We start from the raw sequence: 12,598 nt of genomic DNA on the forward strand, positions 1-12,598 counted from the left end.
TCACACCCTAAGGGATTATTTTTGAGATTAAAAGTATCCTATGTTCTTCCACGGGACTCAAACCATCTCTATACCAAATTTCAATTAAATTGGTTTAGCAGTTTAAGCGTGAAGAGGAATTTAAAAAAAAAAATTCATATTTTATGTTTTCTTACTTTGGAATGGTGTCATTATGATATCATAAATATACGAAAACAATACCAAACTTGGCCCCCCCCTAAAAATTTACATCGAAAATCTTGGTGGCTCCATTTCTTAAATCTATTCTTGGGTCCTAACTGTCCTAAGGATCAATCTTGCCAAAGGAAATATTTTGTTCATGCAATGCCGTCGTTTAGGGCCTAAGTTATGTAGGTAGGTATGACACCGTAAGATTGTGAACCCGTTAGTTTATAATCTAACGTAGGTTAGGTTAGGTTAGATTATAATCTCCCTACCGTCAGTTCATAATGTAACTAGCCAGATTATAATATGACGAGTGTTTACAATTTTACGGTGACAGGTACATACATAGGTAGCTAATATGCACGGAACAATACCTCACAGCAAATATGCTTCGCCTCTATATATATTGACCGTTGTTAATGTTATATTATAAACAAGTTATAACCAAATCGTATAAGTGAATAAGAAACTAGATTAAATTATGAAAATAGATACTTACAGTTATTTGTTAATAAGAACCCTGTTGACACGCCCAACAAGACTAGAAAAAACAGCAGCAAAAGGATAATTAAAGCCGGTCTACAATAATGTATCCAGCAATAGTCCTCGGAGTTAGCGGCGGGCGCATTAGAAGTCCACACACAGCACTTGCCACAAGTGTTCTCGTGTCCGGCCGTCGCCCGCACCACGGCACTGTTTCCCTGCTGGTTCACTATCACACCCTGAGTTGGAGCTTCGCTGCCCTGCCCGCAAGCCGCATTCTTCTCGGACAGCCGCGCAAATCCGGAGGTTTCATCATCCTGCGGGTTTCCATAGACTCCATATGAAGCTACCATATCGACACCCGACAACGATCTCGTTGTTCCTGCCCTAGCATTATCCGCCACGTCGTTATTGTCAGTGCTCGGCCAACATTCACAGGAACAGCGGTCTTCTTTTCGTCTCTGTCGTGCCTGTGACGCATCTGCTCTTCTGATAGGAACATCAGCTTTCTTCTCCTCCTCTTTCTTAATTTTGGCATCTTGAGGGGTTGTATCATGATTGATTTCGTAACTCGGTTGTAAGTTTTTGTGATTTTCTATATACCAATGCCTCTCCTCAGCTCGGAGTGTAGTGTCGTTATTGCCTTCATATACATCAGCGTAATTGGATAGCGGATGCGAAGTAGGGCTGTAGAGGGGGGCGACTGCAAGCTGTCCATAGCCCCGATCGTACTGAGGAGGTCGGTTGACAGTCGGATAGTAGGCAGTGGATGAAGGCACGGTATACTCGTAGCCCGGCCTGTTCATGTTTAACGTTTAACCGCCTCATTTGAACTTATGTTTTATGACATCCTTCATGATTATCACTGTGAGGAATGAAACAATTTCTTGTTACGTAACGATGCTATTTACGCTCAAGTTGGGTTATTTCAAAAGTTTCTGTTGTTCAAACTAGCGTACGTGTACCCGATACATCATGCGTGGACTGTAACGCGTCGGCAAAGATTGTAAGTTTGCAGATAAACTTGGTTGATTTTGTTACGTGTTACATTCGTCGACGGAAAGTTATACAGTAGAATACACATCTGTTTATCTCAATTACCTCTCTTGTTCGACGGCGGTATTTATCTTTTGTGTAACGACAAGCGCGCGCCGCCGCCCGTGCGCACAGCGCAGACAAAGAAGTAGCGGCGTGGGTAAATAAACTCGCCTAACTTAAATTAACCGTTCTTATTTTCCTGATTTTGACACGTGAGAGTTATATAACTTCATTATGGAACCCTAACATGGCGAAGACTAAGAATTACGTATCGGGGAAAGTTTTGGATCCAATAATTGCCTTAATTTTCTCCATAGCCTGCGAGTACCTCTCCTACTTAATTAACGTTTGAGACTCACCACTCTTGATACATTTCGCATAATGAGATATTTCTTGTTCCTTCCTAATTTAATAAGTATTAAGATAACATAAGTACGCACACTTCTCTAATATCTTACAAGATTTAGTAAGTTATTTGTAACTACATTAATGTCAATTAAAAAAAAAACTGTTTTAAAGTTAATGATTTTATTTTATTTTATTTTATTTCATACTAACCTAGATATTAAGTCATAGGGTACTAACAAATTATGGATGTACCGTAAAATGGGGTGAGTAGGGTCAAAACTGAAATTCAAACCTCGATAACATTTTATTTTTACATATGAAAACTGAATGGTGTATACAATAAGTGTTCCGGACGTTTGTATTTTAGTTTTTATTTTATTTTGGGTAGTTCCATTTCATAACTTTGACGATGAAGAGGAAAACCCACCTCACCCCGTAGTGCCTCGTATTTGGGGTGAGAGGGGTTTTCATACAAAGGTGATTTTGGAAGATTGTAAGATAGATTTTTTTTATTATGCGTATTACTGTAGCTCCATTTTAAATTGGAATACATTAATTTTGTTAGCAGTAGCCTTAAAACCCCTACTCACCCCCTCTCAAACCTTCTCTCCCCATTCATACCCACCTCTCCCCGCGAAACCTGCTCACCCCGTTTTACGGTAACGTCTGAAATAAATGATTTCAATTCCAATTAACCAATAAATTAATAGCATCTTGTGCCTAAGTACCTTGGAGGATACAACTAAACGGAGTAGCCATTAACAGGCTTTCCCCTCTGTCGAAAATAGGCGGCCAACGGTCATACACAATGTATGGACTGACGTTTATCTGACATGGCTATTTTTACGTTACGCATACATTTGACGTTCCCCTCCCCCGCAAAAATCGGCAGACTGTTTTGTACGGAAAATTACAGATATGGCGTCTCCGTTTGATTATATCCTCCAAGCTAAGTACACGCCGTCGTAGGTACGACATCGACAGACGCTCAAAGATATTTTAATAACATCAAATCATCAAATCATTCGTTCAAATTACCTACTAATCCAACTACAGTGTTTTTAGGGTTCCGTACCCAAAGGGTAAAAACGGGACCCTATTACTAAGACTCCGCTGTCCGTCCGTCCGTCCGTCCGTCGGTCCGTCCGTCTGTCACCAGGCTGTATCTCACGAACCGTGATAGCTAGACAGTTGAAATTTTCACAGATGATGTATTTCTATTGCCGCTATAACAACAAATACTAAAAACAGAATAAAATAAAGATTTAAGTGGGGCTCCCATACAACAAACGTGATTTTTGACCGAAGTTAAGCAACGTCGGGCGGGGTCAGTACTTGGATGGGTGACCGTTTTATTGCTTGTTTTTTTTTTATGGTGCGGAACCCTCCGTGCGCGAGTCCGACTCGCACTTGGCCGGTTTTTTTTCAATAATTAGACTCGGTGGTATGTTATAAACGATGTTTTATATCTAAAATAGCCATGGATACATGAAAAATTTAACTAGTAAAGCCTACCTACGAAGAACACGAAATTTTTCTTGAGCGTTATCTCTGGCAACCTAGCTAAGGTGCCAAACGCTTGCTCTCTCTATCACTCTTCCATATTAGTGCGACAGTGGCAGTTGCGTATCGTTCGCAACGGAGCGTAGGTATACGATTAGCACGTTGGCTACGCACCCTGAAATCCCCAATTTTTTTTGGTCTCTAAATATCATCAGGAAAACACCAATAACATCCTTCGGGATTTTTGTCGAGCATCCAATAATTTTGTCGTAAATTGATTCATTTTCGACAAATTATTAGCTCGATTCGTCTGACGCATAATGCCAAAAGATCGTTGACCTTTCCAGTAAACCAGTGAAGCCCACAAATAAACGAGATAATCCGTTCCAATTAATTAAATTAAAAACAAACAAAAGCCATTAATAGAAGTTAAGGGACAACAAATTTTGCCCGTGACGGGAGCCCACTCAAAGTAAATGCTTGCCTTCAAACAACGTTATGGGATGCTTATGAACCAATGGCGATTAAGTGTAACGCCTGAGTGGACGCTCGGAGCGGAGCGTTCGGCGGGGCGTGCAGCGTGGCGTCGGGCTCACAAGTGATTTGAGCAGCGTGCACTAAGGCCGCTCATATACGCTTGCATTTGTTTGACATGCACGCCGCCGCCCCGCCCCGCTGCACGCTCAACATGAGCGTCTACTCAGGCCTTACACTAAGTGTAAGTATTCCTTTAAAACAAATATTATTATAAATATAGAACAGTTATATCCAATTTAAACTGTTGTGAGACATACTAACATTGAATAATTTTACGGTTGAATGGTTTTACCTAGGCTCTCCGAAACATGTCGCGCGAGTGGCTTAAAACAAGTGAGTCTAAACCGTAAAATTATTCAACAGTTATATCAGGTATAATCGGTATCGAAAGACTATTCTGATTAGGATTATAAGCAGCAGTCAGTTAAAAATAGACAAACACATTTTACCATATAAAAAATTAGTATATTAATTACTAGACCTCAAGACCTACTATGGTTGTCAATGAATGAAGGTATAATAGGTATTCTACTCTTCGTCTATTGGTCTTTTTATCGACTCGTCGAAAACTATTAAAGCATGAAAGGGTAAAACTTTATCTTGATGCCTCGCTAAGTGTGCAGAACAATTAATTAGAGTCCGAGTTCCTCACTCGTTCGACAAACTTCATTTTTTTATCGTCGTGATTGATTTCGGAGTTTTATAAAATGCCTAAGCCGGCCGCATCGCGCCAACCATGTTGACAGTTGATCCGATGGGCTTTATGAATAAGCCGTTTTATTAACGACTTGCCAAATATCAGGCTTTTCGGAAATACCGGAATTTGGCAAATGGGTGTATGCCGCTTTTGCCGTTGTTTATTTTTATCAGATTATTTTACGTTAATTGTTTTTATTTATATATTAACCTGATTAAAAACGGAACATAAATAACAATTTATATTTTTTTATCTAATTTCTCCTCTTGGTTAGAATAAATATAAATACCTACTTACTGTTTTCTTTAGAAGAAATATCAGATAAGCATACTTAAATACAAAATGACTTATAATTTAAATTGTTTTATCGAGAATCATAAACTTTTTGATATAATATTAATTAATACACCCAGTAATTCGCAAGGCTCTTCATCATAAACGTCTCAACGGAACTTATCTCAGTATTAAAGTATTATTTACGGGAAATCTTCAAGAAGTTTAATTGATTAAAGTTTACTCGCTTTTAAACAAGAGTGATTAGTCCAAGTTTAACACCGATACCCAAGTTTAGATACAATATTGTACCTATAGTTTATACTGTTACTCTAACACAAATTCATAATATCAATATTTTAATTGCAGTTCTGATATCGATGAAAACTGTATTTCCCATTTTTCATATCCGATGCCACAATTTTAGCAGCAACGAACAGCTACGGCCAAAACCCTGTTTAGTAATAAATGAGGTCCTCTCAAGTTACCTAATGTTTCCTTAGTCGGAGTAGTGCAAAGTGGACCCTTAAAATTATTAATACGAACCGTTTGAGATCAAGGCAGATTATCAACACCTTCAATCCTAATGATTTGGTTTCTTTCTCTGATTTGCTCATTTCGTAGCCTTGCGTCGTAGCGCGTAGCATTTTATGCTTTGTAGCGAAAGAATTTGTAGCGTTTAAGCGCGATGTGTCGCATCATGCGCAATTACAATGTTAAGAACAATCTATGGGTCCGATTCGGATTTTAAACTAGACATCTATTAGATGTCTATTAGACATCATCAAGATACGACAACGATATTTTTAAGATCTAGCCTGTCAAATTTGACATTTCCGCGATTCTGGAGATACTCCTGAACGATTTTCACAATGTCTTAAACGTCTCGTTATGTATTTTTAGATCTCAAAACGATTTTGAAACGATCTTAAAACGATAATTTCATTTAAAAGTGACACTGGTTGCCCGAATTGACCTGCAAAAGATATCTAATTAATATCGAAATTAGTTGATATCTAGTACATATCGTATCGTTCTCTTCTCTAGAACGGATCTTGTTTTCCGAATACCGCTATTCTATTTCTACTATTCATTAGACATTTATTGCCTGAAATCTATTATGAAAGTAGGTAATTTAACTGGACTCATTAGTACATGATTAAATGTAAGTATGCAACTGTTAATTGAACCAACAGTAATTTTGGTCCAATTTGGGAAATAAAAAATACGCTGGGTGCTTCCGTTTTCGAAGGAACCCTACAATTCCGATAAGGCACGTAATTTCCTGGCAGGGGGAGTTCATCAGCCCCTGCAGTAAGTATGTTCGTTTATCCATTATGTTGAGGTAGGCTTAGGATTTCTCTTTATGGACATTTATAATTATATTATATATTTCAAACGTTCAAAAGTTCTCAAAAAATCACGTTTCCTTTTATCTAGAGTTTTCAATATCAGCATTCAAGTTAGGGGCGGCGACATATTCCACGCTGAAATGAACTGTTGGCGTATTTTTTAGTTGTGTTGAACTTAATGATGTCAATTATAGGTACTGTATATAATCAATAAAATTAATCACCATCGCGTAGGTTTATTTTTAAGGAATTAACTTTACAGTACTTTTACTATTGGGCTATACCTATATTAAGCCATAATGTATTGTTTGCCCGAATTTTCGTTACTCATAATTCATTTGGTTCAGAAACGTGTCACTTTTCAGGAATGCCATAAAACAAACCTAACCTAAACTAACCTATCTATAGTATAGGACCCTAACAAAAATCCTGAAATGTTAATGGTTTCAGTTTTATGACTAATGATAATATGACAAACAATACATTATGACTTAAAACTTTATGGGAAACAACGGGACCCAGTCTCAACCATCTATGTTACTATAAAGAGAGTTACCGTCTGCTCACTATAAGATGCACAAAACTATGAACAAATCAAGTAAATTTCTCCCGGGGGTTCCTACTTCCCCATAACGTTATCACAGATGTAGGTATATTACCTTTATAAAGCAGCGTATACTCGGCACGGATTTAAACCAAAAATACGTTTATTTCTGCTAAAAGATAATCATAGAAACGAAGACTTTTTTTACCTTCACCTAATAAATAAGTTTCAGTAGCATATCACAGACGGAATCACTTGGAAACTTAAATCAAGATTAGTTTCACTTCGAGGGAATGAATCAAGGCCAACAGACCGCTAGGGTAAACGAAACCTTGCCCATAGTTCGTCCGCAGTGTCACAGAGGAATGGTCTACTTTAATTTCGAAGAAGCTAATGATTTTATTCACAAGAGAGAATAATAAAATGTCGAAATATTTATATTTTTGGTTCTTCTTCATCGTTTACGTTATATTCACTGGAAGTTCTCACAGAGCCATTCGTTTTATAAAATATAGCTCCGACTTCGACTTGACCATTTCGAAATATGTTATAGAGCAGCATAGTTATATACATTTTAATTTTAGCTTACTGCGAACCTATTACCACAATGCCAAGGATTGAACTGCACGCAAAATAAAAATAAGTCGAATGTACAATTTGTTTAATAGGTAATTACCTACTAGACTTTACAGCCACTACCATTAACTAATAGGATGTACTATATAATTAGGTGCAGTTGCTGAAAATATGCATACATAACCCAACAAAAGGCGAGTCTTCTGCCTGGTGTATGAAAGGCTTCGTACCAGGAGTTCAGTATTCTACTTAATCCTCTCGAGATTTAATGAAAGCGTTTATTCAAAAGCTGTAGTTTTCTGTATTACAACACTCAATACATACATAAAAGTATTAAAGAGTACCTAAGCAATGAGGCAGTGCGTATGAAAATGATAATTTACAGATTACTAACAAATTTTTAAACCATTGCACAATTGCACATAAATAATATATCTTATTAAAATAAAAGAGGTTACTAAATAATTGATACTTACTACATATTAGGTTGAATAGTTTAACTTACAGACCAATTCGAGTTTTCGTTAAGTATTCGATCTGTTATCAATATGATACTTAACTGATCTGTTAATGTCACAAGTGACATTTATTCAACCAAAAACGTCACTTTTGACACTGACAGATCAGTACCTATCATATTGGAAACAGATCGAATAACTCGAATTGGCCTGATAGTTATAATTATAACTCTTATTTTGAATTACCGTTTTGCACCTTTCAATAAGAATTATGTAAGTTTCATTTTATCCAATACCTAAGCAGAAACACTTTTCATGAATCCGTTTTATCTTGCCCAAAATAGGGTGGTCATTATTCATACTGACTGGACATATAGTGATTAAGGATTAATCTGCAGTTTTAATCACATTGCCCACTTGACGCTGGCTTTTAAACGCGAACTGTATAGATTATATGCCTAATCCCTATTTGGAAAAGTATCTGATGGTGGCAGATACAACTGCACAATTTTGCTAGCTGACAAATAGACAGATAGACGGGCATACTCAAATTATAGGGGTTCCTAATTTACTAATACGGAATTTAAAAATGGCTTACTATGTAACTTTATTGTACAGTCAGCGTCAAATACTTTGCAGCAGTCAAAGTGGCCAAAAAGTTCGGTACGCCATACTAAATATATGGTGTACCGAACTATTTGGCTACTTTGGTTGCTACAAAGTATTTGACGCTGACTGTACAAGCCTAGCCGGTAGCTACAAATAAAAAAAATCTAGTCTGAGTAATAAACGGTATTCTACGTGAAATATCGACGAAAATGTGGGAAATGTCAAAGTCACAATAGTTTCACGTCCACTCTCTCGTTATTCAAGAACTAAAGGTTTTGTCACAAAACATTCACATGTTAATATAACGTTTTACTCGCGATTCCTACTTTTTTCTACATGGTTTTATTATATTAACATTATATTTCCTTTTAGCATAATATTTCGTTAGTTTTAGCAGTTATGATTAGTAGCCCAATCAAAAGAAATTAGCTTTCAATGGTTGGTTCACTATCTACGAAACGTTTTATAAAGGTACCTACGGCATTGATATATATCTCAGGACGGGCCTTACGGGCACTAAAAATTGTACTATTTCAGCGGTGTCACTCACGAATTCGAGCCAATCGTGCAATCTAACGCAACTAGTTACGACTAATCGCGCGCGTTATACGAGCTCATCATCCAATCGCGTTGTAGCGGTGTCACACCGCTATACTGGCCCCATTCATGCCCCATTCTTATTGCCCGTAAGGCCAGTCCTGAAATATACGTCAATGACCTACGGTACGTATTGAACAGGTTTAGTTTGGAAACGATAGCTCACATAATTTAATTCCAAACTTTATCATGAAATTAAACTTTGCTAGAAAGTACGAAGTGTTATTGTCTGAAGCAATAAATGCACCAGGCGGGGCAATAGTGCAACTTTAGAAGCGTAGTCAGTTAGTAAACTTTTATTCATTTATGACGTTTTTATTTTGTTGACGTTTCGATAACCTCACTTGAGCGTAAAAGCATCATATTCCTACTTTCTGCTTCTTTATAACTTATAATTATAGTTAGGTGGACATACTTTACTGTCAACACAAACTGGTACGTTCTAATCATCGAAAGTAGGTGACGGACCACGTCAGGCGGCGAGCCAGTGCACCCATATAAACGGAACTAACGCCTTCAGCACGGTACATCGAAACACATCCACGCAGCACTGAACACATCATTAGGTCTGCACAGTCCCAACCAATTCATATTCAGATAGGTCAGTTCAAAATGTAAATAGTCCGTTGTACGCGATCGCGATTGGTTGGATATGGTTGAAGGCTGCAAGGACGTGGGGCAGCCGGGAGCGCGCGAAGCCGACTGGTACGGCTCGCGCGGGCCCCGCCCGCCCTCGCGCCGCTGCCTGTGTCACCGCCACTCTTGTTACCCAAATCCAGACGACTTTTCATTAATGTTGTTATCGGCGTAAAACTTCGGCCAAGTCAAACTTGGAGACTAGGTACAGTTTTAATTAACTGCCCGTTATATACACAAATACGTACCTATAATTAGCTTTAATGACTAAAATAATTTGAATAAAAATCCAAATTACATTAAAAATGTATGTACATACTACTGTTTTGTACATTCAATGCACTAGCATATATTTACGTTTAAGTGGTCGTTCAATTGCTGACTCACTTAAAAAATCAGCGTAGCACTCTCGTAGCACTTGTAGTACGCTTCTTTCTATTAGTAGGTACACATAAATCGTTCGTGAAACGTATTCATTTTAGAATGCTTTTACTCGGTTTGGGGTGTATTATATACCTAATATCGTCAGGTGACAAGCAAAAGTTACTAAGTACCACCACAAGTTCATAGCCATAGTGAACCATATTAGTACGACAAGACGGTTGATTTTTGTTTAAATATTTTATAGTAATTAGTGACTTTTGCTTGTCACCTGACGATATAACCTTTATTATGTTATAAAATAGTCACACTCCTTACTTTATAAAACTCATTAACGCAACAATAAACTTTAGTTTTATCTTTAAGTAAGGAAAAACTTAAATGCATACCTAATACCACTAGTTTAAATCCGGTTTTACACAACAGCATACGACATTAATAAACTAACTTGTTGAATTTAATATGACCTTTACCTACGGCTTGGCACTATCCTATGGTTCGAAAGGTCACAAATTGTAAGAATTATTGATATCGCGGCTGGTTTGTACAAAAAGTTTATAAAAAGGAAGTGGAGCGAACAAACTTTTATGCCGGGACGCGACGCGAACGCGAACGTTACTTATCTGCCGCCGCGCGCTGACAGCTGCAGATGAAAAATTGAAATTGTGTGAGATAAAACTACCTAACTGCAGTGCCGGCGCCCGCCGAACAATGTGGCGACAACAACGCTTTATTTTTAATCAGAATTTACATAATGTTTTCGTTGGCAACTTGGAGGTGGTTGACTTGCGAAATAATATTGTATATGTTCTTGGCACAGTTACAAATTTGTATCCTTATTATTTTCTGCATTGTATTCCTGGAGCACATTGTTCTGGAATTTTACTATACAGGAATTATTCCTATTTTAGAGTGTTTTAGAGTGTATTATATGCTGAATTCATTAAATAATTTACGTATACGTAATTGCAGAAAAGGTGAACCAAAAACATAGGTAGGTAAATAAGTGAATTTATTTTCAAAGAACTATTTTTTTTTTTTCAGATAATATCCAAAAAATTGTGCTGCTTTGCATATTTAAGCTCATTATTTCAAAATTTACAACGCGTAATTTGTTACATATTGCAGGTACGCAAAATGATTATCAGGATACAAAATAATTATCCTCCCATTGGGGGAAGCAATCATCAGGTAGAGCAGAGTTTCAGGTAGAGTTTTAATCCTGGGTAAAGTATTACCCAGGATTAAAACTCCTAGTAGGGTATCTGTAAATTTACAACGAATCTTGTCCGTAATATAACTGAAGCTATCATATTATGTTAATGTAAATATGATTACTCGTACCTATTTGTATGATTATTTTTGAATCAAGACAATAACTAAATATGACTTAGGTCATAAAATGCTACAAAATTAGCTGTAAACGCGAAATATCTGGAGGGTCATTAACGCTTGAACGAAACAGCGTTGCCGAATTTCAAACCACAACAGTAATCCTGAAGCAAGCGGGAAGTCGATATGTAAATAAGAGTGTTTCCGCTTCCAATAACAATTCAGTACGGTCGATGGAAGTTGAATAGTGACATAGAAGCGAAGCTGTAACATGCAATAATAACGGACCGTCGAAAACGTCAGGCCGTGACCCTTCTCTATTTATGGACCAACTCCACCGTTGAGGGCGCTACGTGAAAAGTCTCGCGTAAATCAAAGTCATAAATTCTCCTATCGTGAATGAACATTTCTCTTTCGCGCGGACGTCTGTGCCTGAATGGATAACGTCGGCCCACCCTCGCAGGATCACCTCTACTGAGTCATTTGCTTTTGTTCGCGGGGCAATTAATAACGGACAGAAGGGCGTTTTCGAACCACAGGCGCCGTTCTATATCAGCGATCTAGGGGCTAGACCAGCTATTCTGACCGGCAGTTAGCTGTCTATCGATCATATTAATTTAATAAACTGCACATGTGAAATGGCTTGAAGCAGAACTCAGCAGATCTAGGGGCTAGACCACCTATACTGACCGGCAGTTAGCTGATGTCTATCGATCATATTAATTTAATAAACTGCACATGTGAAATGGCTCGAAGCAGAACTCCATCATCTGTTAGAGCCGCTTGTTCGTGAAAGGTCGTATACTTTATTAATTTCAACGCCGTGCTCCACTTCTAATATGCCTCGCACTCACCTATTATTTACTCTTTGAAAGCGTGTATGCGATTTATGCAAGCATGGGAATATCGGAAATACTTTGCTATAGCATTATTTTATAACTAATTTATTTAATATATAAATATTATTATTAAGAGCATAGTAAACGACCGTTTCTCCATACAAATGTAGTCCCCAATGCATTTTTCTCACTAGATAAATATTAATATTTTTACAAAATTTGATGTACAT

At 37.5% G+C, this 12,598-nt stretch overlaps 1 protein-coding gene across 7 annotated transcripts in view; it reads right to left on the bottom strand.

The window, feature by feature from the left end:
* Positions 1-12,598, bottom strand: part of LOC134663163 (agrin-like) — a 238,279-nt gene that overhangs the window by 57,631 nt on the left and 168,050 nt on the right. For 2 of the 7 annotated variants that reach the window (XM_063519514.1, XM_063519513.1), the window contains exons 1-2: positions 9,596-9,976; positions 665-1,513 (exon numbers count right to left, since the gene is read on the bottom strand). The exons of 3 other annotated variants lie outside the window; for them this stretch is intronic. In XM_063519514.1, coding sequence (XP_063375584.1) covers positions 665-1,454 — 790 coding nt within the window. In that variant the 5' untranslated portion in view covers positions 1,455-1,513; positions 9,596-9,976. Of the gene's footprint in view, positions 1-664; positions 1,514-9,595; positions 10,030-12,598 lie in introns of those variants that run through there. 2 more of the 7 variants (XR_010098128.1, XM_063519518.1) reach the window with 2 other exon arrangements.

Source organism: Cydia amplana, chromosome 4 (genome assembly GCF_948474715.1).
Source record: "Cydia amplana chromosome 4, ilCydAmpl1.1, whole genome shotgun sequence".
NCBI lineage: Eukaryota > Metazoa > Arthropoda > Insecta > Lepidoptera > Tortricidae > Cydia > Cydia amplana.